The sequence below is a fragment of the Salmo salar genome, chromosome 28, assembly GCF_965601325.2.
Source record: "Salmo salar chromosome 28, fSalSal1, whole genome shotgun sequence".
Taxonomy (NCBI): domain Eukaryota; kingdom Metazoa; phylum Chordata; class Actinopteri; order Salmoniformes; family Salmonidae; genus Salmo; species Salmo salar.
Window position 1 is genome coordinate 11,226,333 of NC_138318.1, and position 27,480 is coordinate 11,253,812.

Here is a 27,480-nt window from a genome sequence, read left to right on the forward strand (position 1 = left end):
TGCTCACATTGTATATAGACTTAATTTTCTACTGTATGTTTGTTTTACTCCATGTGGAACTCTGTGTTGTTGTATGTGTCGAACTGCTTTGCTTTATCTTGGCCAGGTCGCAATTGTAAATGAGAACTTGTTCTCAACTTGCCTACCTGTTTAAATAAAGGTGAAATAAAAATAAATAAAGAAATATGTCACTCCCTTTGGTTCCTTCCCCAGGTGTCATTGTTTCTGTTTCTTGTCTGTGTGGTGTTCCTTGTTTTGTTCATTTATTAAATGATTCACTCCCTGAACTTGCTTCCCGACTCCCAGCGCACTCATTCCAGTGCTCAATTACCACAGAAACAACAAGAAAGATGGAGTAAGGAATTTAATTATTGTGAAAGACTTCTGTGAAAAATGTTGACAATTAAATAAATGATCTTACTGTGTTTGTGTGTGTGTGTGTGTGTGTGTGTGTGTGTGTGTGTGTGTGTGTTATGTGGGCTTGCCTAGTCCATGCCACTGTTTGACCAGTTCGTTGGGTGTATTGACCATGTCAGTCCAGTGCTGAAGCTGAGGCCCCCTGGCATACATGAATGGCCCCAGCACCACCACACCTACTGGGGCAAGGCCTGATGCAATCAGCTCCAAGCTCAGACAGGTCTGGTCGAGCTGAGAGGGGTGGAGCTTAAAGGTCATCTTGTGGTTGAAGCCAGGGTCAGCTCCACTACTAACCACTGGCGTCCGTCTGGATTTCACTACCCGAGTGTGGATCTGTAGGCTCACCTGGAAACACACGCCTGAAAACAGAATACACACAATCACACTTGAGAACACACCCGGTATCAGAACACACACATTTATGCAGACACCCACTCTTACACACTCACCTGTGTCAGTGTGTATCTGCAGGCTGCGTGCTCTCAGTATGACCACAGTGAGGCGTTGTAGAGACGGACTGTAGTTCAGAGACACCTGAATATCACCAAGACCTGAACACTGACAGAGCGAAAAAAAAAGAGCTACTTACTGTAGGTTGTGTGTGTGTGTGAGATTGTGTGCACGCACGTTTGCGCGCGTGTGTGTGTGTGTGTGTGTGTGTGTGTGTGTGTGTGTGTGTGTGTGTGTGTGTGTGTGTGTGTGTGTGTGTGTGTGTGTGTGTGTGTGTGTGTGTGTGTGTGTGTGTGTGTGTGTGTGTGTGTGTGTGTGTACCTGCATTTTGTCCTTAGTCTCTAGGTCTCTCCAGAGCAGCCTGCCCCCCTCCCCCAGCTCCCCTTCAATAGGGAACAGAACCCTGCCCACCGCATGGTGCCTGCCCCCCCGATCCACACTCAACACGTACACACTGAGCACACTCTCAGATACACACACACCCGATACCTGGAGAGAGAGCGAGAGAGAGAGAGAGAGAGAGAGTGTGGGGGGTGAGATTGTGTCGTGGGAGTAAAAGGAACCAATTTAGTGTGTTTCTGTGTGTACCTGGAACACAAAGCTGTCGTTGAACTCGGGGTCACGACCCCTGCATCGGGCCCTGGCCTTGTGTCGGCGACGGTCGTCAGGGAGAAGTCGCAGATCTGCCAGTGTGTCGTTACTATAGAAACATTTTGGCAAGTTGCTCAGGCGGAGCAGTGAGACATAAAGCTGTTCGTTCTCATGGCGATAGGCCACTGAGAAGCACAGTTGCACGGCGCGACCAGGAGGGGGTGACCCCTCACTGACATCAGGGACCCAGTAAAGACTTGCCCTTACACTACCTACTGGATACCAGCCTAGAGAGGAAGAAGTAGCACAAAGTAGCCCAATTAGTGGGACTGGGTGAGAAGCGAGACATACAGACAGTGTTGCCCCCCCACCTCCTCCCTCCTAACCTACTCCCTACTGTGAGAGATCCACGATGGGTGCTGCTAAGGTCCTTCCATCCCTCTTTCTCCCCCTCCTCGCTCCTGAGAGTTGGTTTAAATCGGGGTGGCAGGAAGAATGGGATCTCATGTGGCCTATCACAGAGTGAAGCACAGGAAATCATAACATCTACAAATAACAGTGGCTTTGGTCATGTTCCTATGCTCAGACGTTGCCGACGCATCCCAGACCTATTTTAGGTATCAGCTAACCACTATGTTATAGCAATCTGGTGCCTGACGGCATAGTTGATGACGTGGCACACAACCATTGGTTAATGCATGCAACGTCTGAGCAGGGGAACACGACCATTATCTAACTTATTTCTCTCTTTCTTTACACACATATAGGTCGTGTTCCCCTGCTCAGATGCTGCATGCATCAACTAATGGTTGCATGCCACATCATCGACTGTGTTGTCAACTGACAGATTGCTATAACATAGGTTGTTAGCGGATACTAAAAATACTTATCAGGCGTTGTAAGATCTGACATGCGTCAGCAACGCCTGGGCAGAAGAACGTACTCCGACACACACACATGCACACATTTAGGGGCTGTGACCTGACACTCACCTGTACATGGATCTCTGATTGCTCTGGAGAATTGGAGTGGTGCACGCTGGGAAGGGGGCGATCATGGTGACCATTTCCTGGTATCGTCTTTGGCCACGCCTCCTCCACAGGAAGTAGACAGATACACCAATCAGAAGCAAGAGGAAGAGTCCCAAAGACAGACCAATAGCCAATAACATTGTTGGATCTGAAATACAGTGCCTTCAGAAAGCATTCATACCTCTGAATTCAAAATGGATTAAATTAATTTTCTTTCTCAACCATCTACACACAATACCCCACAATGACAAAATGAAAACAAGTTCAGACATTTTTTTCCAATTTATTTAAATAAAATACAAAAATATCTCATTTACATAAGTATTCACACCCCTGAGTCAATACTTTGTAGAAGCACCTTTGGATTTGGGGATTTTCTCCCATTCTTCCTTGCAGATTTTCTCAAGGTCTGTTAAGTTAGATGGGGTGCGGCGGTGAACAGCAATCTTCAAGTCTTTCCACAAATTTTCAATGGGATTCATCTGGGCTTTGGCTGGGCCACTCAAGGAGTTAGACATTCGTGTTCTAAAGTCATTCCAGCATTGCCTTGGGTGTATGCTTGGAGTCATTGTCCTGTTGGAACATAAATCTTCGCCCTAGTCCAAGGTAGTTTGCACACTGAAGCAGGTTTTCATCAAGGATTTGCCTGCATTTGGCTCCATTCATTCTTCCAACTATCCCTATCAGTCTCCCAGTCCCTGCCACTGAAAAGCATCCCCATAGCGTGATGCTGCCTCCACCTGCTTCACGGTAGGGAAGGTGTTAGACAGCTGATGAGCTGTGCCTGGTTTTCTCCAGACATAGCGCTTTGCATTGATGCCAAAGAGTTACATTTGTTTCATCAGACCACAGAATCATTTGCCGTATGCTCACATAGTCTTTCACATGCATTTTTGCAAACTCTAGGCTTGCTGTCGTGCCTTTTTCTCAGGAGTGGATTCCGTCCGACCACTCTCCCATAAAGCCCAGATTGGTGAAGTGCTGTAGAGACTGTTGTCCTTCTGTCAGGTTCTTCCATGTCAGCCAAAGAACTCTGTAGTTCTGTCAGAGTGATCATTGGGTTCTTTGTCATCTCCCCACCAAGGTCCTTCTTGCCTGGTTGCTCACTTTGGTCGGCCAGCTCTAGGCAGTCTGGGTAGTCCCATATTTTTTCAATTTCCCGATGATGAAGACCACTGTGCTCTTAGAAACTTTCAACACAATTGTTTTATACCTTTCCCCAGATATATGCCAAATCACAATTCTATCTCGGAAATCTACAGACAGTTCCTTGGACTTCATGATATAGTTTCTGCTCTGACATTCACTGTCAACTGTGGGACCTTCTATAGAAAGGTGTTTCTTTCTAAATCATGTTCAAACAATTAAATTGGCCACAGGTGGACTCCAATCAAGTTGTAGTGACGTTGCAAGAATGATAAAGGAAATTGAATCCACCTGAGCTCAATTTGGAGTGTCATAGCAAAGAGCTGTGAATACTTATGTAAATGAGATATTTCTGTATTTCATTTTCCAAAAATTGGGTAATTTTTAAAAAATGTTTTCACTAAGTCATTATGGGGTATTGTATGTAAATGTTTGAGAATTCTTATTTTTTTTTAATCCATGTTGAATTCAGGCTGTAACACAGAATAATCTGCTGTCAATGACTGGAACGAATTGCAAAAATCGCTGAACCTGGAGACTTATATCTCCCTCACTAACTTTAAACATCAGCTATGTGAGCAGCTAACCGATCGCTATACACAGCCCATCTGTAAATAGCCATTCCAATCTACCTACTTCATCCCCATATTGTTTTTAATTACTTTTTTGCTCTTTTTCACACCAGTATTTCTACTTGCACATCATCATCTGCACATCTATCACTCTAGTGTTAATTTGCTAAATTGTAATTACTTCGCTACTATGGCCTCTTTATTGCCTTACCTGTTCACGCCATTTGCACACACTGTATATAGACTTTTTTTCTATTGTGTTATTGACTGTACGTTTGTTTATTCCATGTATAACTCTGTGTTGTTGTTTGTGTCGCACTGCTTTGCTTTATCTTGGCCAGGTCGCAGTTGTAAATGAGAACTTGTTCTCAACTGGCTACCTGGTTAAATAAAGGTGAAATAAAAATAATAAAAAAAATAAGTCAAGGGGTATGAACACTTTCTGAGTTCTATGTCTGTTTGCCTGTCAATCTCCTCTGCCTGGCAGAATTCTGCACAATAATGTAAGTTGTGTTCTTCACATCTATAAACAATTATTTCAGAGTAAAAAAGTGAACTTCAGATGAAGTTGAAGGGAAGGAAAGAGAGGGTGAATTGGGTTCTCTCCAGTATTTTTACTCACCAGCAATGTCTCTCTCCCTTTGTTTCTTGACCCTTCAGTCACTACACTGTCATTACACTCCACATTATTCCTCTCTTTCTCCTTTGCTCTTTTCCCTTCCTACAGATGATATAGGTTCAGGTAGGAATAAGTTGAATATAAATCAAGGTAGTATTCCAGTGTATTCCCGTACACGGTTCCAGTCTGGAAACCAGATGGTACTGAATGTAAGATACAGCTGTTGCCTTCCCACCCCTAGCTTCAGGACTCTGGGCCTCACAGACTCAAGGCCACACACAGATACAGACACACACAAACACACACAGCGTATACACACACAGACAACACGATGTCAACCCATTCAGTAACTTCATATCATTTTTATTGGGCCATGGGGAAAATGCTTAACTTTTCACCTGAGCAATAGTCATTGCACACAAACATGCACTCATGCACCCACACACTGAATCTCTGCACAGGGATTGGTCAGTCTGAGAGAGCAGAGCTACAGCTAATGAGATGACAAGATGCTTATCCTTAGGGCTAAGACTAACGCTACAGCTCCCCCCCCCCCCCCCCCCACCACACACACACACACACACACACACACACACACACACACACACACACACACACACACACACACACACACACACACTTAGCCACCTGGCCTACATCTTGGGGTCAGAGAGAGAGAGAGAGAGCATGAGAGAGTTACAGAGCGAGACAGAGAAAGAGAGGAAAGGATAGAATGAGTGTGAGAGAGAGGAAGGGAATATGAACAGAGTATCTGAAAGAGTGTAATAGAAGAATAGAGCAAGAGAGCAACATTGAGAGAGGAGACTAAGTGAGGGCTCATCGTGGACTTAGTACTGATCGGGGGGGTGGAAAAGAGTTGGTGTTAGAATGAAATGTAGTCTGCTGTCAGTTGTGGAGGAGAAAAGGAGCCGAGTACAACAGGTGCACTTATAAAGGTAAGAAACAATACTGAACCTGTGTGGGTGCGTGTGTGCATCCTAGTGTTGGGAAAGAGTAAGTGTTCATGAGTACAGTGTCAGTTTCCGGGACCCAGATTAAACCTACTCCTAGGAATAGGTTTATTCTGGGTGTGGGAAACCGGCTCATAGCATTTCTATATTGAGTTCAGCTTGGTCAAGAGAGACAGGGGAGAGAAGGGATGTGGCGTTTAGCAAGGAGTCTGACTGAGTTTCCCAAAGCTTCTCAGCCATCTGCAGGGTTTAACAGACTCACACACACACACACACACACACACACACACACACACACACACACACACTGACTGGCATATACATAGGACGCACACTCAGATAGCGTGGGTGTGTGGCTTTGTGTTTTTTTTTAATTCTCATTGCTAACTCAATAATAGGATTCAAAGAGCTAAATTTACTCTAATTGTTTCCCAGGAGTCTATTATTGTTCTCCTCTTTATTCTCTCTCTCTCTTTGTCTCTCCCTCCATTGAAGGGAGAGAGAGTAAGAGAAAGGAAAGAAGGGAGTCGAGAGACAGAAGGGAGGAAGATTGAGGAATTGGTCACCTGTGAGGACTAAAGGCTCTCTTAACTTTAGCTCAATCCCACGTTTTACAAAATAATCTAATAATCTGGACCCTGTAATCTTATTACCGAAGGCTAATCTGGACAGTGTGTGTGTGTGTTACCAGAGAGGAAGAGAAGAGTGAGGGCACATCTGATAGAAAGGTTTTATGGAGGAAGAGAGAGAGAGGAGGGAAAGAAAGAAAGATGAAATAATTTTTTTATTTCAGACTTTCTGCAGTTTCTTCAAGACAAGACAACCTGAGTAAAACAAACAACCAGGCCACTGCTGGAAGATCGATTGATCCCTTATTCCTATTTGTCAGTGTTGTCATGGCGAGGCACTGGCGTCTGTCATCGGAGCGCTTCCCCCCTGTCAGCGGCCATTTTGGATCAACAGGCGGTCTCAGGACGGAGAGAAAAGAAGAGGAAGAGGAAGGCTCACCCATCTACTCCCTCTCCAAGAGCTCCATGGACGTAGTCATGGCAACCAAACACCCGCATCTGCGAGACCCGGCGTGGGCAAAGCTGGAGCTGAGACGGAGCGTCAGCCAAAATGCACAGTCCTCCCCAAACAGACACACACCAAAACTCACACCCCTGCAGCAATACATACAACAACCCACACCCTCACACTCACAGACATCTCAAAACATACACGGGCACGGATCTCCCCTTAGTAACGAGCGTGTGGCGCGTTGGAGTATGTGTAGCACCAGTATGTGTAGCAGTGGTAGCACACCAGAGACGGTCATATGGAAGGGAGGGAGTATGACTGAGGAGACCCCGTGCATCCTGTACTCTGCTCGCTGCTCCCGACTGGCTTCAGAGTCTCAGTCTTCCATACAAACACCTGCTACACCCTCACCTTTCACCTCACCCCTAAACACACCCACTCAGAGCCCAACCCTACACACACGCCACAACCTACCCCAACTCCAATACAGACCGTCACCCCTTACCGCAGACACACCCTGTCACCCTGACCGCACACACACCCTGTCAGACACACACACCCTCACCTATGTCCTCACCCCTACCCGTAATGTCACCTCTACCCTCACCCCTATCTGTAACCTCACCTCTACCCTCACCTCCAGCTGTAATATCGTGCCTACCCTCACCCCTATCTGTAACCTCACCTCTACCCTCACCTCCAGCTGTAATATCATGCCTACCCTCACCCCTGACCCCTAAAGGATGCCAACCAAATCCTTACACAGATGAGGCCTGTTCCCCCCACAAGCATCCCTCTTCCCCCTTTCCCTCCCCCTTCCCCTCTCCTTCCTGTAGAGCTCAGGGTGTGGAAGGTCTGGAGGAGAGGGGCAGCATTGAGCAGGTTCCACCCCAACCAGGGTGCACCCCTATGGGGATGTACTATGTAGAGAAGCCCCCTATCCTGAGCCCCAGACCCAGCCCTAACAACAACACACCTCCCTTGGGTGTTTCCTTGGGCATCCCTGTACAGCAGCAAGAAGTGGAGATGGACCCTCGGGTGTTTTTCCCCAGCCCACCTGCTCACCTGGCATTGTCATGGTCACCGAGGCTCACCTGTCCGTCTGGCCGAGGTCAGAGATCGGCAGGTTTAGTTTCCTCCCTCAGTGACTCACGATTGGACGGCTGCCCCCGCTGCTCCTGTAACTCCGCCTATTCAGGGGTCATGAACTTGATGACATCATTACCCCAGGGGTCAGCGTTCAGGGAGGAGGGGACAATGACATCACAGAGGGAGCTGGTGGAGGTCGGGGTGCAGGCGGGGTCACCTCAAGGGTCAAGGTTAAACCTTAGGTCCCTCCAGAGCTCCCTAAAGGATCATGGGTCGGACACTAATCTGGGGTCTCCCCCTCGGTCCAACTCCATCATGGGCTACAACACTTATCTAGGTTCACAGTCCATCTTGGGGTCCCCTCCGGGGTCAAGGTTGAACCTGAGGTCATCACTAGGCTCCCACTCCAACCTGGTGTCGCCCTCTTCCAGTATGTTCCCTCTGGACAGCCCCAGAGAGGGGTGGGAAGAGGAGATAGAGTGGGAGGACAGCAGCTCTGCCCCACCGGGGGAGATGGGGAGGAGGAGGTCCTGTCTGAAGGTGGTGGTACAGGAGGAGGACAGGAGGAGAAGTGGAGAGTGGGATCACAGCAAGAGGAGGAGTAGTATGAAGCAGGTGCAGTGGGATGAAGACGGGATGACCTGGGATGTTTACGGAGCCTCTCTGGACCCCGAGGAACTCAGCTCGGCCATACAGGTATGTGTGTCGGTGTGTGTGGCATGTGGAGGTGTGCGTGTTAACCCTGCGTAGCTCAGCGGCCATACAGGTGTGTGTTTGTGTTAAGCCTGTAGTGTGTCTAGCTCGACTATTCAAGTGATGGTTTCTACATGTCAATCTACACTATACAGTGGGGCAAAAAAGTATTTAGTCAGTCACCAATTGTGCAAGTTCTCCCACTTAAAAAGATGAGAGAGGCCTGTAATTTTCATCATAGGTACACATCAACTATGACAGACAAAATGAGGAAAAAAAATCCAAAAAATCACATTGTAGGATTTTTTATGAATTTATTTGCAAATTATGGTGGAAAATAAGTATTTGGTCACCTACAAACAAGCAAGATTTCTGGCTCTCACAGACCTGTAACTTCTTCTTTAAGAGGCTCCTCTGTCCTCCACTCGTTACCTGTATTAATGGCACCTGTTTGAACTTGTTATCAGTATAAAAGACACCTGTCCACAACCTCAAACAGTCACACTCCAAACTCCACTATGGCCAAGACCAAAGAGCTGTCAAAGGACACCAGTAACAAAATTGTAGACCTGCACCAGACTGGGAAGACTGAATCTGCAATAGGTAAGCAGCTTGGTTTGAAGAAATCAACTGTGGGAGCAATTATTAGGAAATGGAAGACATACAAGACCACTGATAATCTCCCTCGATCTGGGGCTCCACGCAAGATCTCACCCTGTGGGGTCAAAATGATCACAAGAATGGTGAGCAAAAATCCCAGAACCACACGGGGGGACCTAGTGAATGACCTGCAGAGAGCTGGGACCAAAGTAACAAAGCCTACCATCAGGAACACACTACGCCACCAGGGACTCAAATCCTGCAGTGCCAGACGTGTCCCCCTGCTTAAGCCAGTACATGTCCAGGCCCATCTGAAGTTTGCTAGAGAGCATTTGGATGATCCAGAAAAGGATTTGGAGAATGTCATATGGTCAGATGAAACCAAAATATAACTTTTTGGTAAAAACTCAACTCGTCGTGTTTGGAGGAAAAAGAATGCTGAGTTGCATCCAAAGAACACCGTACCTACTGTGAAGCATGGGGGTGGAAACATCATGCTTTGGGGCTGTTTTTCTGCAAAGGGACCAGGACGACTGATCCGTGTAAAGGAAAGAATGAAAGGGGCCATGTATCGTGAGATTTTGAGTGAAAACCTCCTTCCATCAGCAAGGGCATTGAAGATGAAACGTGGCTGGGTCTTTCAGCATGACAATGATCCCAAACACACCGCCCCGGGCAACGAAGGAGTGGCTTCGTAAGAAGCATTTCAAGGTCCTGGAGTGGCCTAGCCAGTCTCCAGATCTCAACCCCATAGAAAATCTTTGGAGGGAGTTGAAAGTCCGTGTTGCCCAGTGACAGCCCCAAAACATCACTGCTCTAGAGAAGATCTGCATGGAGGAATGGGCCAAAATACCAGCAACAGTGTGTGACAACCTTGTGAAGACTTACAGAAAACGTTTGACCCGTGTCATTGCCAAGAAAGGGTATATAACAAAGCATTGAGATAAACTTTTGTTATTAACCAAATACTTATTTTCCACCATAATTTGCAAATAAATTCATTAAAAATCCTACAATGTGATTTTCTGGATTTTTTTTCTCATTTTGTCTGTCATAGTTGAGGTGTACCTATGATGAAAATTACAGGCCTCTCATCTTTTTAAGTGGGAGAACTTGCACAATTGGTGGCTGACTAAACACTTTTTTGCCCCACTGTATATACAAAAGTATGTGGACACCACTTTAAATTAATGGATTTGGCTATTTCAGCCACACCGTTACTGACATGTGTATAAAATTGAGCACACAGCCATGCAATCTCCATGGACAAACATTGGCAGCAGAATGGCCTTACTGAAGAGCTCAGTGACTTTCAACGTGGCACCGCCATAGGGTGTCACCTTTCCTAAAAGTTAGTTTGTCAAATTTCTGCTTTGCTAGAGCTGCACCGGTCAACTGTAAGTGCTGTTATTGTGAAGTGGAAACTCCTAGGATCAACAACGCTAAGTGGTAGGCCACACAAGCTCACACAACTGGACAGCCGAGTGCTGAAGTGCGTAGCTCGTAAAAATCATCTGTCCTCAGTTTCTAGCACAAGAACTGTCCATCAGCAGCTTCATGAAATGGGTTTCCATGGCCAAGCCTAAGATCACCATACACAATGCCAAGCATCGGCTGGAGTGGTGAAAAGCTTGCCGCCATTGGACTCTGGAGCAGTGAAAACACATTCTCTGAAGTGATGAATCACGCTTCACCATCTGGCAGTCCAACGGACGAATCTGAGTTTGGCAGATTCCAGGAGAATGCTACCTGCCCCAATGCATAGTGCCAACTGTAAAGTTTGGTGGAGGCAGAATAATGGTCTGGGGCTGTTTTTCATGGTTCGGGCTTGGCCCCTTAGTTCCAGTGAAGGGTAATCTTAACACTACAACATTCTAGACGATTCTATGCTTCTAACTTTGTGGCAACAGTTTGGGGAAGGCCCTTTCCTGTTCAGCATGACAATGCCCCCGTGCACAAAGCAAGGTCCATACAGAATTGGTTTGTCTAAATTGGTGTGGAAGAACTTAACTGGCCTGCACAGAGCCCTGACCTCAACCCAATCGAACACCTTTGGGATGAATTGCCCGTCCTCACTACTGCTCTTGTGGCTGAATGGAAGCAATTCCCTGCAGCAATGTTCCTACATCTAGTGGAAAGCCTTCCCAGAAGAGTGGAGTCTGTTATAACAGCAAAAAGGGGACCAACTCCATATTAATGCCCATGATTTTGGAATGAGATATTCGACGAGCAGGTGTCCACATACTTTTGGTAATGTAGTGTATTGTTCTATATTTATCTATATATTCATCGTTTTTTATACGTTAACTGTTGTTTCTCTGACCTTATCTTATTCTATCCTCCAGAAACACCTGCAGCTCAAGACCAGGACAGACAACACAAACACAGAAACCACTCCCAAAACCAAACCGAAGACAAAAAGCAAATCAAGGGTTAAGATCATTTCTAAAACCAAGAACAAAACCCCTCTCATGGAAACCGCTACCCCGTCAACCCCTGTTATGACAACCAAGGGCAAGACCGCTTCCATGGAAACTGCTACCCTGTCAACCCCTGTTATGACAACCAAGGGCAAGACCGCTTCCATGGAAACCGTTACCCCGTCAACCCCTGTTATGACAACCAAGGGCAAGACCGCTTCCATGGAAACAGCTACCCTTTCAACCCCTGTCACTACCAAAAGAAAGACCACTGCCATGGCAACTTCCCCAATGGCATTATCGATTAATACCGTGGCGACTGCTGCCATAGAGACTGAGGCTGACACCAAAGGAGAGGGAGTCAGAGAGGGAGAAAAAGAGGGAGAAGGATATGGAGATAGAAAGGGAGGAGAGGTAGAGGGAGAGAGAGGACAGAGACAGAGAGAACCAGAGGGAGGGGTAAAGATAGAGAGGGAGGAAGAAGGAAAGTTAGAGGGAGATAGCGAGGGAGGAGTAGATGGAAAGGGAAAGGGAGGAGGACAGAGGGAGGGAGGACTGAAGGGGGAAGAGACAGAGGAAAAGGGGACACCGGGGCTGTCTCGTAAGTCGTCATACCGTGAGAGTGGGCAGAGCAGGAAGAAGAGTGGAGGAGTGATGAAGTCACTGAAGCGATGTGTTCGCTCCTCAAACCCCAATGAATGACACTGGAAGAACACTGAGAAGGTGGACATGATCACGTTATTAGACTAACCAATGACTGTATGGGACTAACACTGGAGGTTGGCGGGGTGCAGTCTAAAGGGCAAAAGAGGCATCTGAATAACCCTAACACTGGACTCCCTACTGCTGTGTTGTTGTTTTTGACTACTTTATATACATTTTATATATGTTAGTATTCAAATATATCTGCCAGTAGGTGAAAAATATGTTGGGTTGGAAAGGATACTACCCCAGTTCAGGTTTGCAATAACATCTACAGTTGAAGTCGGAAGTTTACATACACCTTAGCCAAATACATTTAAACTCCGTTTTTCATCATTCCTGACATTTAATCCTAGTAAAAAGTCCCTCTCTTAGGTCAGTTAGGGTCACCACTTTATTTTAAGAATGTGAAATGTCAGAATAATAGTAGAGAGAATGATTTATTTAAGATCTTATTTCTTTCATCACATTCCCATTGGGTCAGAAGTTTACATACACTCAATTAGTATTTGGTAGCATTGCCTTTAAATTGTTTCACTTGGGTGAAACGTTTCGGGTAGCCTTCCACAAGCTTCCAAAATAAGTTGGGTGAATTTTGGCCCATTCCTCCTGACTGAGCTGGTGTAACCGAGTCAGGTTTGAAGGCCTCCTTGCTCACACACGCTTTTTCAGTTCTGCCCACAAATGTTCTATAGGATTGAGGTCAGGGCTCTGTGATGGCCACTCCAATACCTTGACTTTGTTATCCTTAAGCCATTTTTCCACAACTTTGGAAGTCTGCTTGGGGTCATTGTCCATTTGGAAGTCCTATTTGCAACCAAGCTTTAACTTCCTGACTGATATCTTGAGATTTTGGCCAAACAGTTTTTTTTCTGTTTCATCAGACCAGAGGACATTTCTCCAAAAAGTACAATCTTTGTCCCCATGTGCAATTGCAAACCGTAGTCTGGCTTTTTTATGGCAGTTTTGGAGCAGTGGATTCTTCCTTGCTGAGCGGCCTTTCAGGTTATGTCGATATAGGACTTGTTTTACTGTGGATATGGATACTTTTGTACCTGTTTCCTCCAGCATCTTCACAAGGGCCTTTGCTGTTTTTCTGGGATTGATTTGCACTTTTTCCACCAAAGTATGTTCATCTCTAGGAGACAGAACGCGTCTCCTTCCTGAGTGGTATGACGGCTGTGTGGTCCCATGGTGTTTATACTTGCGTACTATTGTTTGTACAGATGAACGTGGTACCTTCAAGCGTTTGGAAATTGCTCCCAAGGATGAACCAGACTTGTGGAGGTCTACAATTTGTTTTCTGAGGTCTTGGCTGATTTATTTTGATTTTCCCATGATGTCAAGCCAAGAGACACTGAGTTTGAAGGTAGGCCTTGAAATACATCCACAGCTACACCTCCAATTGACTCAAATTATGTCAATTAGCCTATCAGAAGCTTCTAAAGCCATGACATCATTTTCTGGAATTTTCCAAACTGTTTAAAGGCACAGTCAACTTAGTGTATGTAAACCTCTGACCCACTGGAATTGTGATACAGTGAATTATAAGTGAAATGACTTGTGTCATGCACAAAGTAGATGTCCTAACCGACTTACCAAAACTATAATTTGTTAACAAGAAATTTGTGGGGTGGTTGAAAAACAAGTTTTAATGACTCCAACCTGAGTGTATGTAAACTTCCGACTTCAACTGTAGGTCCAGGATCCCAGAAACAACAGCACTTAATGTCAATATGTGTTACTGCCTGCCTGCACTGCATTACAGTAAGCATGGATATGTGAATGTGTGGATGCCATGGATTATTGTAAATAATCTCCAACAGGAAAATTTTTTTAATGTATTAAAATATCCTGTCAAAACATTCACTGATGTTACTTTCATATGTATTCTTTGTACTTTGCAGTATATACACATACATGTACATAGGCACTCGCTCACTCGCTCACTCACTCACTCACTCACTCACTCACTCACTCACTCACTCACTCACTCACTCACTCACTCACTCACTCACTCACCCTCTCAAAATAAACACACAGACACTCACATACACACACAGAGTGTTTGTAAACTTGGTGAACCATGGTGGTGTGAGTAAGTCTGTATGTTCAGTTCATTCAGGCCCTGTTTTTCTGCTACTGTTCAGATGAGCAGGCACATTCCCTGTCATTCACCGTAGTAAAGGCCTGAAACCTCACCTCACTAGCTGCTTCTACTGTAGTCATATCTCACTATTAACGAACAAACACGGTAGTTGTATTTGTTATGAAGAGTAACAAAGCTCTCTCTCTTTCATACCCCCTGTGTGGTGAAAGTGGTACAGTCCTGGGCCTAGGTGCAAGCCATACTTAAACTGTATAGGATCACTTCATCCATCCACAGCCCTAGGGAGGTTTGGATAAGTTATAGAGGTTATAGAGGTTAACTGGAGAAGATTTAGAGTTCGGTAGATGTTTAGATGAGTAGAAGTAAGCCTGGTGATGGAAATTATTTACAGGTAATGGGGTGTAATAGTTTGTAGACATAAATGTGTAGAGTGATGATTTGATCAATTGTGTGTGTGCATGGGGGTTGGGTTTGGAGGGTACAGGTCACCGGGTCACGTGACACAGAATCAGGTGGGCTGATGGGGTTACGTTCGTCATGGGGCGAGTAGCGAGTAAAGTAGAGGCTGTTTTTTTCCTACATGTTTGTCCTATGTTTGCCGCCAAGGGAGTGTGTTGTGCCTGTTTGTATGTGTTCATGCATGCGCATGTATGAATGCGTGTGTGTGTGTGTGTGTGTGTGTGGGAATGTGACTGTGTTGAAAGTGCTGATGGGCCTCCCAGAAGCCCCTATCCATTGCTGTCGAAGCCCCTGGCTGCAGGAGAACAATCCAGCACTGGGGCTTTGTAGTCATCTTTGTCCCTGGGGAAAATGTGTGTGTGTGTGTTCATACGTAGGTACATGCGCGCATATTAGTTTGTGAATGAGTGTGTGTGTGTATGTATATGCCTGAGTATGTGCAGGCGATTGGATGCCTGTATGTGAGCGTGTGTGTATGTGTTTGTCCAGTGCTATATAAATAGCGTGCTGTGTGCGCGAGGCAGTGATTCTGCTGAAGATGGTTGATGTTCCAGGGTCTCCGCTCCTATCTCTGCTGCTGCTGCTGTGTGTGTCGCCTCTGCCTGCCGCCACATACACCCTGACCCCTGGCAGACAGGCCCAGCACAAAGTCCTGCACCTGGGTGAGCCAGATACACACGTACACATCAGTGGAGGTTGGTGGCGGGAGCTTTAGGAGAACGGGCTCATTGTAATGGTTGGAATGGAATAAATGGAACGGAATCAAACGTGGTTTCCATATGTTTCATGTGTTTGATATCGTTCCATGAATTCCATTCCAGCCATTACAATGAGCCCGTCCTCCTATAGCTCCTCCCACCAGCCTCCACTGATACACATGGGCACCAGCACACGAATACACACACTCATCTTAAAGGAATAATCCACTCAAAACCACAAATTCTTATGATTTACATTGTCAAATAATGGAAATGTGTTATAACAATATATGTTGTGAATGTTGCATTTCGTCGTCATAATAAGGTAGGAAGCAACATGCGAAAAGTCGACTTCAAAACCCACAATGCAATGCTCTCTCTATGGACAGGCTGGCTGGCTAGCTAGGGAGCTAGTTAGAAAACGTAACTGCCTACACACTAATACCAAAGTCAATATCAGCATGTGAAGTAGTTAGCTAGTTGTAGATAGAATCTCACCATGTTAATCGCGTTTCTAGCTCACGACTTTGAGTCTATGTGGTTGCTATGGCAACGTGCAAGGAGCCTGCGAGTCTGTTAGCAGGGAGAAGAGAGGAGTAAACCGCATTGTGGCATGATAGTTGAAGGAAGAAAGGCCATTAATCTTACGGCGCTCTGGTATAAAATATACACTTTGTTATGATGATATAGACGGATGGATGTGTTCTAGACAAGTATGCCCATACCATCTATTATCTGATTTGGCGATCTGGAGTGCAGGTATTTGTTTTGAAAGGGTTATGATACGTGATAGTGTCTTATCCCCTATCTCCAGTGACAGAACTATATAGCTATTTCCTGATACCACCGATTGACCACTTAGAAATTAAATCATGGGGATATTGCTATTTTACCCCCTGATAGAACATAGGCTTTCACCAAATTGACAGGAGTTTCATGATTTATATTTCTGCGGGTGGATTATCCCTTTAACAGCGACTACACCGCTTTCCCTCTCTCAATCTACAACTACTTGTTTCGCTACCCCTTTGCCTTTCCATCACATTTAATCTATCTGACCTCAACCATTCCTACTTGGGCCAATAACTAAAATGAAGTTTAAAAAAATGTGTTTTATCATTCTAATTGTTCAGACCTGATCTCTGATCTTTGTAAATGACTGATGATTCTTTACATTTTACATTTTTTTACATTTTTGGTCATTTAGCAGACGCTCTTATCCAGAGCGACTTACAGTAGTGAATGCATACATTTCATACATTTTTTTTTTTTTTTTTTTTTCCTGTGCTGGCCCCCCGTGGGAATCGAACCCACAACCCTGGCGTTGCAAACACCATGCTCTACCAACTGAGCTACAGGGAGTCTGACTCACAGACTGTGGCATGGCTGATCTAGGATCAGTATTCGTCTGACTGTACTGACAGTTCCTGTGTATTTTCTTTCCTATAGACTGGCCTAAGGACTGTGGCACGGCCCACTATAAACCTAACATGGCTGAACGGATCGTCTCTGGGAACGAGGCCAGACCTCACTCCTGGCCATGGCAGGTCTCCCTACAGGTAATCAATAAACCAATCAATCCATGAACATACTTATCTACTTGCTAACTTCAGGATGTCGAATTTTCACATAGTCGTACATTGATGCCAATGGGGGACTCAGTGAAAATTTGACTTAAAGGTCCCGCACAGTCAAAATCATGTTTTTTCATCAAATGTTATTATATTTAGATCAAACCAGATCGAAGTAGGATGACCAAAGGATGAAAAATGTATGTTGCTCATGCATTAATAAAGTTTGATAATAATGTTACTGGTCCCCTCCCCAGTGTCAAACACTTGGATTCAGGAGAAGGGCTCAGTAGAGTGCTCCAACTCGAGGTGTCATAAACAAGCACCCATCTCCCCAACATAAAAAAATATTTTACCATGACCTTCTCCTTCTACTGTAAAAACAAAATTGCACACCCTCCCCTCTCATAGAATGAACTCAAAATAATGTTTGCAACCACGAATAACAACTGTACCAACCCTGTGTTTTTAAACGTGGATATCAACTTTGCCACTTTATGGCACAGTCGATGCCACGCAGGGCTATGGGCCAGAAGGTCGAGGGTTTGCTGACCACCACGAATGAGCTCACTCTCGCTGTCTGTTTCATTACACTACGATCAGAAATGGCTGCAGACAATGATCAGCTAGGGGTAAATCTGATTTTCAACATTTTGATTCTATATTTATAATTTAAAAAATTATATGCAACACATTTTCCACCAACAGCTTTCTGTACCGACTTCGGGCGCTTCAACATCATGGTTTGTTGACTCCCTATCCAGTATCGAAGGCTTGGCTTGACTATCTCTGAATGTCATTCAACTTTTTGGTGTTTAACAGATGTGTCTTTCCATTCATCAAATGGCTGCTGCACAGTTTGGATGCTGGAATTATATTTTGGACTAATGTGCGCAAATAGCCGACAGGAGACTTTTGAAGTAACCTAATCAGATTACAACATTGTGACTGGTTGCGTTTATACCACACACAAAAGGTAATACATTTAAAAAGTTAAATTACAAATAGTTAGGCTGAAGCGTTAGGTTCTAGGTGAACGAGGAATGCTCCATGGATCGTGGAGGAGGCAGAGCGTGTTAAGTTTTCCTGAATAACTGGGCCTGCTAGGAGCATATGTGGCCACATTATTATAGGACGACTTGGGAGAATGAAGATCTGAAGCAGACAGCGCATCTCAGTATGAGAAGTACAGCCAGACTGGCCTGCTACTGTGCCTTTCTAGACCTTATAAACTGTCGAGAGTAGACCCACAACTGATCCAAATGGAATGAATGAAATGAAACATTCAAATCACAGGGCTTTTGCAGCCATTATGCAAATTACATTTTCACTGCAGTTTACAGCCTAGAGTAAAATGTTGTACTCACTTGAAAACAATAATGCAATTATTAATTGCCTATGAGGTGTTATAGACTAGTCTATGTTGACTAGCCTATAACATCATAAAGAAGTGGGATGGTGGGAATTACCCGTTTTGAAGTTGTAAAGTTGGCTGCATTCAGGTGCTTTGAACTTGTTGAAAAACGCAGATTGGCTCAGGGCCAACAAGCTGCTTAAACCATGAACTAAAAGTACAGCGGTCATGCTTGTAAACCAATTAGTGTTAAAAAATTTTTTATTGATTGCTTTTGATAAATAATGTTTTTTAGTTGCATTTAACTGCCGAAAATGCTGTTATCAAGCTCATTTCCTACTAAGGTGACGTTAGAGGTCATCATGTGGGAAAAGTCGAAGCTCAGGGTTGATAGATGAGTTTTGTTGTATATTTGTTTTCACTTTCACTTTTACTTACTTGGCTAGCGAATGCAGCTAGCTAGTTTAGCCTACTCAAACACCTGGCTCAAACAGAGAGGGATGCTATGTTAGCTCTCTGGCTATCCAACACTGGAACTCTTCCAAGTCAAGGTAAGCTTTTGGTTTTATTAATTTATTGCCAAAAGGGCTTGCCGGTGTAATTGCTAAACTGCTTGCTGTAGACTATACTACATGATTGTAGCGGGTTTACTAATGTGTTAGTTCTAGCTATGTTGACTATGATGTTAGTTAATATGGTGACAACGATATAGACTGTGTGCAACGGTTAGTGGTTATGGTATGAAGGTTTGGCTTGGAAAGGTTTTTTTGTCTGGTCACAGACCTGTTGTGTTGTGCACTAAAGTCCACAAGCGAAGGGAAAAGGTGAGAGGAGGAGAGCGCGTAGATGTGAAGTGATCACGCTGTTTGTTTGTGGCTCCTATGAAAGTGAACTGGCTTGAGGGTGATCAGGGTTGTATTCATTCCACCGATTCTGTTGAATATTGTTTCTTAAACAGAAGCAAACAGAACGAAGCGGGGATAAACATACCTGAATCTGTCCAATAAAAACGATTGTTTGCAATTGTTGGACTAATGATTACACCCTAGATCCGCTAGATGCATTGAATGTATTGAATGTGTCACTGTCGTTGTAAACTTTCATTCATAGGCTAGGTTGTAGCAACCTCATGATGGGTATAGGGAAACATTTGAGTATCATGTAGTAGCCTAAACCTATTGATGTTACATTGAGCTGGGTGAATGGAATATGAATGACAGCAATCAAATATGCTGTAATAGAAATAAGGCACATATTAAAATAAAAATGTGTCCTCCCTCATTTGAAACGGCACTGACCGCCACTGGTATTCATATGCTCACACCATTCTGTTGTTGAGGTACGCATACACCATTCCAACACAGAAGAGCTGCATTTTATCATACTTAATTTAAAAAAAATTGGAAGCAAAACTATTTCACTCATATTGCAATTAAATGTAGTGCATATTTCATATAAATCTGAAAACACTGGACAGTTACTTTAAGTGGAAGATCTTGCCTGTGGGTTGATGGCAAATGTGTGTGTTCTGTGTGTCTCAGGTTCGTCCCAGAGGCAGTAAGCACTATATCCATGTCTGTGGAGGAACTCTCATCCACAAGAACTGGGTCCTCACTGCTGCTCACTGCTTCCAGAAGTAAGACTTGCCATTCCATGAGTGGTAGCACACAGCATTATTGGACTGAGCTTAAAATGAAACACTTGTCTCAAAAGGACCACGGTCTAACACCTACACCATAACTCGGTTTAGACTAGAAAGAGACAATACATCTTGAGAAACCACCAAAAAGGAATAGTAGACTACCTGTGTATAATGTGACAGACAGTTACATTCTGAACCCTGCGTGATCTCAGTTACCCACCATGCTGTTTGTCCCAGGGGTAAAGCCGAGGATGCTGGGAGTTGGAGGATTGTCCTGGGGAAGCACCAGCTGAAACGTTCTGAAACAGCCGAAAAGACTATCCCGGTGAAGAGGATATACCGTCACGAGCACTTCCGTTACCCCACGCACAGCGAGTTGGATTATGATATCGCCCTGGTCAAGGCTGCCACCGACATCGTGCCCACCAACCACATACGCTATGCATGCCTGCCGCGCAAACAGATCAGCCTGAAGCCAGGACAATACTGCTGGGTGACCGGCTGGGGAGACACTCGGGGTAAGGAGGAGGGATGATTAAGGGGGAGGAGAGGGGAGGAGGTTGGATGAAACTAGGGATGAGGACTGAGAGGAGAGGGGGAGAAAGGTGCAGTGGTGCGGTTGTCTGGGTAGACACTCAAGTTAAGGGGGGATGAAAGGGGGAGGAGAGGAGGAGGCTGGGGAGGCTGGGGAGGCACACAGCGTAAGGAGGGTGAGGCTGAATGGAGACACTGGGAGAATCTCATTGCATACTCCTCGTATCCTCTCGCCTCCTTTTTAAAACCCATTGGAGATGATCAGAGGGGAGGGACCTCTGGCTTTCTCATCCAATGGGTTTTGAAAAGAAGGTGAGGAGTGAGGACGTGAGGAGTATGCAATTGAGATTCTCCCTATGACCACTTATGTTAGAACTAAGATTGTAGACATAAGAGCATTGACAAGGGGTTCAATAGGCATGAAACAAGTATGTTGCCTAAAGGTAATCCTGTGGTGTGTCCCTGTCTGTATCAGGTGGGAAGGAGAACGTGTCTCTGGCTGAGGCTTTGAACCAGGCCCGTCTGCCCATCATCGACATCAAGACCTGCCGTCAGAAGAAGTTCTGGGGAGACCGCGTCAGGGACTCCATGATCTGTGCCGGCTTCAGAGACACAGAAGGACCACCTGCTGCCTGCCAGGTAGAGAAAGGGAGGGTAGGGAAGGAGGGGACTGAGGAAGGGTGGGACAGAAAGAGGAGTGGGAAAGACCGAGTGAGAAAGGGAGGAGGAAGAATTACATACTTGTACTGAGTATGCCGATTGGCTAATGGCAAACAAGCTGCGTCAACCATAAACTAAAAGTACAGCTATCAAGCTCGTAAAACAAATTATAGTGTTAAAAATACATTAATAGATCTTTTTTTTAATATATAAATAATGGTCTGTTGCATTTAACTGCTGAAAATGCTGTTATCGTGGTAATTTCCTTAACTGCAGAGTTCAGCATGTCGGCAAAGTCAGACCTCAGAGATCATAGATGGTTTTCCCACTAGAAATGACCAATCGGAAGGGCGTTTAAATAGATTTTTCCCAGTTGCATGCTGGTATTTACACATTTACGAGCTGTTATAAACGCAGCATTAGTATTAACATAGGAATGTGATCTAACAATGTTTTATCCCCCCCTCTCCTCTTAGGGTGACTCGGGCGGTCCTCTGCTGTGCCAGTTGGGGCGCGACAGGTGGGAGGTGCACGGTGTGGTGAGCTTTGGCCCCATTGGCTGCACCGTGGAGAACAAGCCCAGCGTGTTCACCCGCACCGCCAATTACATCCCTTGGATCGAGGCTACGCGCATCAGAGACATCTTCATGCACTAGACTAGACCACACACAACCTGACAACCCTTCCACGCCCCCAAAACTATAGAATTTTTTTTTTTTTGTGCGAGATACCATATTGCCTCAGGCCACACCCCCCTCTCCTCTGTGTCCATAACCTGTAAGTCACAACAGTGACATCAGACAAAATTTGAATGAAGACATTTTACAATCAACATTGTACTGATCATCAGCATTTCATTAAATCAAGCCACCTGTCACGATGCTGTAATCTGTGTTAAATTCTGTGTTATTCAGGCTTTGTGTCTCTGAAAGTACTCTAGTCACCATCCACTTAATGTGTATGTTATGGACTATTTGTTTCATAATCACACTCAAGTCAACAATTCACTGTTGTTTTATGTCTATAACCTATGGATTTCGTCTGGAGCATTTGGTCCTTAAATGTTACATTCAGAATCATGTTACCCCATTTCATTGGTGCATGCAAAGGAACATAGGAACGTACAGTATCTGCAATTTGTATGGCACGTATGACACCTTGACCTCTACCGCATCCCCAACCAATGTTCCACTTCCTGGTTGTACTCTTTTCTGACTATAACTCCCATCATGCAGTCTGTCAGCCAATAAAGTTGGCAGAAAAAGCAGAACATTGTAAACCTCTTCTTTCAAATATACTGTAGAACACTACTGTTGTTAGTTTAGCTTACTGACTGATACAAATAGTGTAGCGGGCACACAATCTGGGTTCAAACCCAGTCAGTCACAATAGCATATCCCACCCCTAACCCCACCTACAGGCTTTCACCACACAAACAGCATGAGCACAACTGACAAAGACCCAAGGCAACATATTCTCATTTTGAATGTTTGTTGTATTGTTCTTACAGTGGGCTAACAGGCAAGGACACAGAGATAATACAGACACTTCCAGTACTGTTTGGAAGTAACTTTTAGACAGGCCAGCATCGACTCCAACTCTTTACAGGAAAACAGTACCCACTATGAATAAATACATTACAACAGTACTGATTGTAAGTCCTTGGTAGGGTGTGTGCTGGAATGAATGTCTCTTTGCTCTTCAGCTTCATGAGAAGTCTTGTTCTGTATCTGAATGACTACAACCCAGTCACATGAAAGCAGAGGACTACAATCATGGCTTCCAGCAGCTCTCTGGTTGGGTCTTAGACCAGTGTTGCAGAGGTGGTTCAATGAACCATGCTTAGATGAGTAACCTTGCGTTCGCTCCCTGTACTAACCATTTGGCTTTACCTCAGGGGGCTAACACAGTCTTGAGTCAAGTGGGCAACCTCGTAAAATAACCAGTCAGTAACACCAGCCGAGACGTTCAGATACATCCATCCTTCCCCTCCTTGAAGTTATCACTGACCAGACATGACTGAATAGCTGTAAACCGATTTCCACTGAATTGTTTTCATCACTCCAGCCATGTCAGATCAGTGATTACTTCACAGGGAGGGAGGAGGCATGTAAAAATGATTACAACAGGGCCCCAGTATCCATTTACTTAGCATATAGTCTTAACATGGACATAATATTTACATGACTCTTTCCCTCTTCCAGGCTACTAGACGTAGCATTTAATAATATAACAAAAGATACATTTCTAAAAACAGTTCCCAATACAATAACACATAAACCCCTTGGAAATAGCGTGGGGCCTTTTCAGATCTGTGTGGGTGAGAAGGGAGGTAACCCAGAAGGACAGGGCTGGGGGGCAGCAAGGGCAGTTGTGTGTAGAGAGGGGTGTTTCTTGGGGGTCATTTAGTCCATGGTTTAATGACATCTCAGTCATGCCTCCAATATCCCAGAACCCTCTCAAGTCAGGAAGTGAACAAGGGGCTGATGATATTTATGGGAGGGTTTGAGTATTGGTAACCTATTCCCTGAGACTCTGGCCAAAAGTAGTACACCAAGTAGGGAATAAGGTGGAATTTTGGATGGAACGCAATAGAAAGGGATGTGTTCAGTAGAGACTTGAAGAAGAGGAGCCGCCTCTGATATGGTCCCAGTTACTGTAGAGAGCGTAGGCACCAGACATGGCCAACCCCACCAGACCACCACGCGCCACTCCCTTCAGCCCTCCTGAAATACACACAAGTTTTGAATGAGACAGATGGGGTTTCTAGGGCACTACATGTTGCACTCTTGCCCCACACGAGACACAACCATAGACTAACCACAGACAGGCCACACACCTGTGGATTTGAACAGCATGCCTGTGAGAGTCCCAGCAGCCATAGTGTTGATGTCATCCTCTGCTCCTCTAGCCTTCTCTATGGCCACGCCAAATATACTGTACAATAATGCTGTAAACACACATGCACACCCCATGGTTAATATAGACATACTAGGGACAAAATACCCAAACACCTGGTCCATGGGTTAGCCAGGGTGAAGAAGAAGAGATTAGGAGGAGGAAGAGAGGGGAAGAAGTGCTCACCAACAGAGCCCAGAGTGTTGGCCCAGGATGCACCTTGTCTGGTCACCATGTTGAGAATCCTGAGGAGGGCAAGGTCAGAGGTCAGATAAGTGAGAGCAGTATATAGAGCACCCTACCACAGAACCCTCAAACACAACTCTGGACCTTGAAGCCAGTTCCACGGTGTTTTTTCATTGGTCCTCTCTAATCAGGGACCTGGGACACCAGGTGGGTGCAATTAATTATCAGGTAAAAAAGAAAACCAGCAGGCTCCGGACCTCATTGGGTTAGAGTTGAATACCCCTGCCATAGAACATTTATATTAGCATGGATAAAACCTGTCTCCAACGTGATAACACTAAAGCCACAGACTACTAGAGGAACACAGTGGTGCTTACTGGACGTTACGAGGTTTAGCCCAGCCCATTTCTCTGGTCTCCTTCAACCCCATCCTCAGACCATTCACTGTCCCAAACGCAGCTCCTAGGATTGGAGGGGGCAAGAGAGGGAGAGACTCAGATACAGAACCAGCAGACATCATAACTTAATATGGGAGAAGGGGAGTTCTGTGTGTAGAGAGAAGAGATGAGAGGGTGAGACAGAGAAACTGAGGGAGGGAGGGAATGTCTCACCCGTGATGCAGCTGCCCCCGATGGTGAAGAAGGCCAGTTCAAACCTCCCTCTAGTTTTACTGGCCCCTGTTGGCAGGATGAACTCATCTGTGTCCTGGAAAACACACACAGGTTAACATCTATTATCTTAGTCGACTTGATAGTGGGAATGTCACAAATCAATTCTACATGTCCATTCATTGAGTGAGGTCAACTTCTACTAACTAGCATTTCTTACCTGTACGAGGTACCGTGGATCAACATTAAGATAAGGCGACAGGGGGCTCATTCCAGTCACTATGTAGAAAATACAGCAACCTCAGTTGATGTCAACGACGGCCAGTGTTGGCCTTGTCTAGCTAACGTTAGTTAGTATGCTAGCTACCACCAACATCAATTAGCAAGGGCACTTACATGGGACACCGGCGAGCTCTGTGTTGGAGTATTCGCTGCCTCCAAAGAGACTCCCGAGGCCGCCTTTCCCTCCCGACTGAGGGGCGTTATTGTCCATGTATGGGGACGATCTGGAGACTCACCCAGCGAACGCTTCGGACTGGAGATGATGATTGGGTTAGCTAGCTAACTAACTAGCTAACATTAGCCTAGCTGACCAAACGTGATGATGCAAGCCAAAAGCAATAACGTTGGCGAATTTTCCTAGTATCTAAAACGCAGTAATATGTTTACGTTTCAATAGTGTTGTACACTGTCTTACTGTATGTAGTTAGATATTGCAATTATCAGCTTTTTGTAAATTATGGTTGGGTTCGCCTTTTCATCATGCTTCTCTGACCTCCACGATCTACCGTAAAGCGACCACTGACAGGCGAATACGTACGCAGACCTGAAAGTTAAGCAAAGTTATACAAATCTTTGGCACTGCATTGAGGGGAATTACTCAACGTAAAACGGGTGAAATTGAGCTATGGTTGCATTTGATACGAGGCTATAAGCAAAATATCAAAATACATTTGTGAGTGTGACAGTTCGCGACATCACATGGTCACTTAAAGTAACGATACATTGCACTAGATGGCAGCAAAGTAACATTAAAGCGCTCAACGCCAGTTCATCCGTTACCAAAAAAACCAGACTAAAGATTATAACAACCCAGCTAACAACAACAGTTCTCACAACTTTAAAGAACGTTCCCCTGAGAGTCTCATTAGGTCATTAGGGAGTGAACGTTATTTATAATTAGGTTTACATGGGGAAAATCGGACCTGTTTGAACAAAATATATTTTACCTAAATCCTCCCTGTACGCTTGAAAAAAAAAAACCTTAGCTATACAAAAATAATAATTTAAACAAAGTGGATAGCAGAGAACATATCTAGCATTTACACTCACTTCTTGGACAGACCAGAGCTTTAGATAGGCAGTTTTAGAAAATGTTCTTCGTCCTGTCAATATTTCATGAATTTTGATAGAGCACAGGGCTGCGGAGCAGGTTGTGGGTTCACAGACCACCGTAGACATTAGGTGGAAAGATCTCCTTTATAAGCATTGCATGAATCTATCATTGTATTTGCAGGACTTAGCATAATCTTTTTTTAATACCACACAAATTACCAAAATTACAGGCTAAGAATGGACAGAGAGATACATTATCTCACAAAAGTGAGTACACCCCTCACATTTTTGTAAATATTTGAGTATATCTTTTCATGTGACAACACTGAAGAAATGACACTTTGCTACAATGTAAAGTAGTGAGTGTACAGCTTGTATAACAGTGTAAATTTGCTGTCCCCTCAAAATAACTCAACACACAGCCATTAATGTCGAAACCCGCTGGCAACAAAAGTGAGTACACCCCAAAGTGAAAATGTCCAAATTGGGCCCAATTAGCCATTTTCCCTCTCCGGTGTCATGTGACTCGTTAGTTAGTAATAAAAGGTAGGCATATGACATACCCTCTTAATAGTGTGCAACTGCAGCACATAATTTGGGACAATCCTACAAGTGGGCGTTCCCGCAGCCCCCTCGAGCATCACATTGGTTCCTTCATGAACCCCCCCCCCCCCCCAGATAAAAGTATTATCTGAGTTAGGCAGTGCCCTTTGCTCCGCGCCACGCACGTGCCCTCACATTCGTTTACAAAACTGTGGGAAAACAGTGCCCGACCTGCGGGGGCGAAGGACACTGTCTACCGGTCGCTAGTACATCAGGCGGGAGGCGGGAGCGACACCATGTGCTTGCTAACTAGCTAGTTAGTTAGAACTCCAACACCAAAACATGCTAAATAGGTTCTCTAAGGTGATTTTTGCTAACATACAGTCAATAAAATATTCCCCTAACTAACAGAAACTGGACACTGAAACATCAGCAGAACATTACGGGTAACATTGCAAAAACATTCTCTCTCCCTGGAATTGTTAGCTGGGTAACCCCTTTCATCTTCCCTTTCATTCCCCTTTCATCTGTGACCAGACTGTTGAGACCACCAGTACTCTC

General features: G+C 44.9%; 3 protein-coding genes across 6 annotated transcripts; 1 reads left to right on the plus strand and 2 right to left on the minus strand.

The window, feature by feature from the left end:
- Window positions 1–346: 346 nt before the first annotated feature.
- On the minus strand, window positions 347–5,037 carry syt15 (synaptotagmin XV). The gene is made up of 7 exons (XM_014178951.3): window positions 4,830–5,037; window positions 2,451–2,549; window positions 1,849–1,970; window positions 1,456–1,745; window positions 1,189–1,356; window positions 867–975; window positions 347–776 (listed from the first exon to the last, which is right to left on the minus strand). Exons 2-7 carry the CDS (start codon window positions 2,522–2,524, stop codon window positions 472–474), a joined length of 1,068 nt encoding a protein of 355 aa, XP_014034426.1. The 5' UTR covers window positions 2,525–2,549; window positions 4,830–5,037; the 3' UTR covers window positions 347–471.
- Window positions 5,038–15,292: 10,255 nt separating this feature from the next.
- On the plus strand, window positions 15,293–22,237 carry zgc:112285 (chymotrypsin-like elastase family member 2A). Of its 4 annotated transcripts, none has more exons than XM_014179420.3 (6): window positions 15,293–15,552; window positions 17,038–17,147; window positions 20,055–20,149; window positions 20,393–20,673; window positions 21,165–21,328; window positions 21,826–22,237. In XM_014179420.3, the coding sequence occupies exons 1-6, from the start codon at window positions 15,429–15,431 to the stop codon at window positions 22,003–22,005; spliced, it is 954 nt and encodes a 317-aa protein (XP_014034895.1). In that variant the 5' UTR covers window positions 15,293–15,428; the 3' UTR covers window positions 22,006–22,237. The 4 variants fall into 4 exon arrangements, with proteins under 4 accessions (XP_014034895.1, XP_014034897.1, XP_014034896.1 ...); XM_014179422.3 differs by lacking the exon at window positions 15,293–15,552 and adding an exon at window positions 15,760–15,913; XM_014179421.3 differs by lacking the exon at window positions 15,293–15,552 and adding an exon at window positions 15,969–16,347.
- A 586-nt stretch (window positions 22,238–22,823) lies between these two features.
- timm23a (translocase of inner mitochondrial membrane 23 homolog a (yeast)) lies at window positions 22,824–26,020 on the minus strand. Its single transcript, XM_014179424.3, has 7 exons — window positions 25,438–26,020; window positions 25,262–25,320; window positions 25,045–25,138; window positions 24,811–24,895; window positions 24,434–24,492; window positions 24,189–24,299; window positions 22,824–24,075 (listed from the first exon to the last, which is right to left on the minus strand). Exons 1-7 carry the CDS (start codon window positions 25,532–25,534, stop codon window positions 23,957–23,959), a joined length of 624 nt encoding a protein of 207 aa, XP_014034899.2. The 5' UTR covers window positions 25,535–26,020; the 3' UTR covers window positions 22,824–23,956.
- Window positions 26,021–27,480: the final 1,460 nt, after the last annotated feature.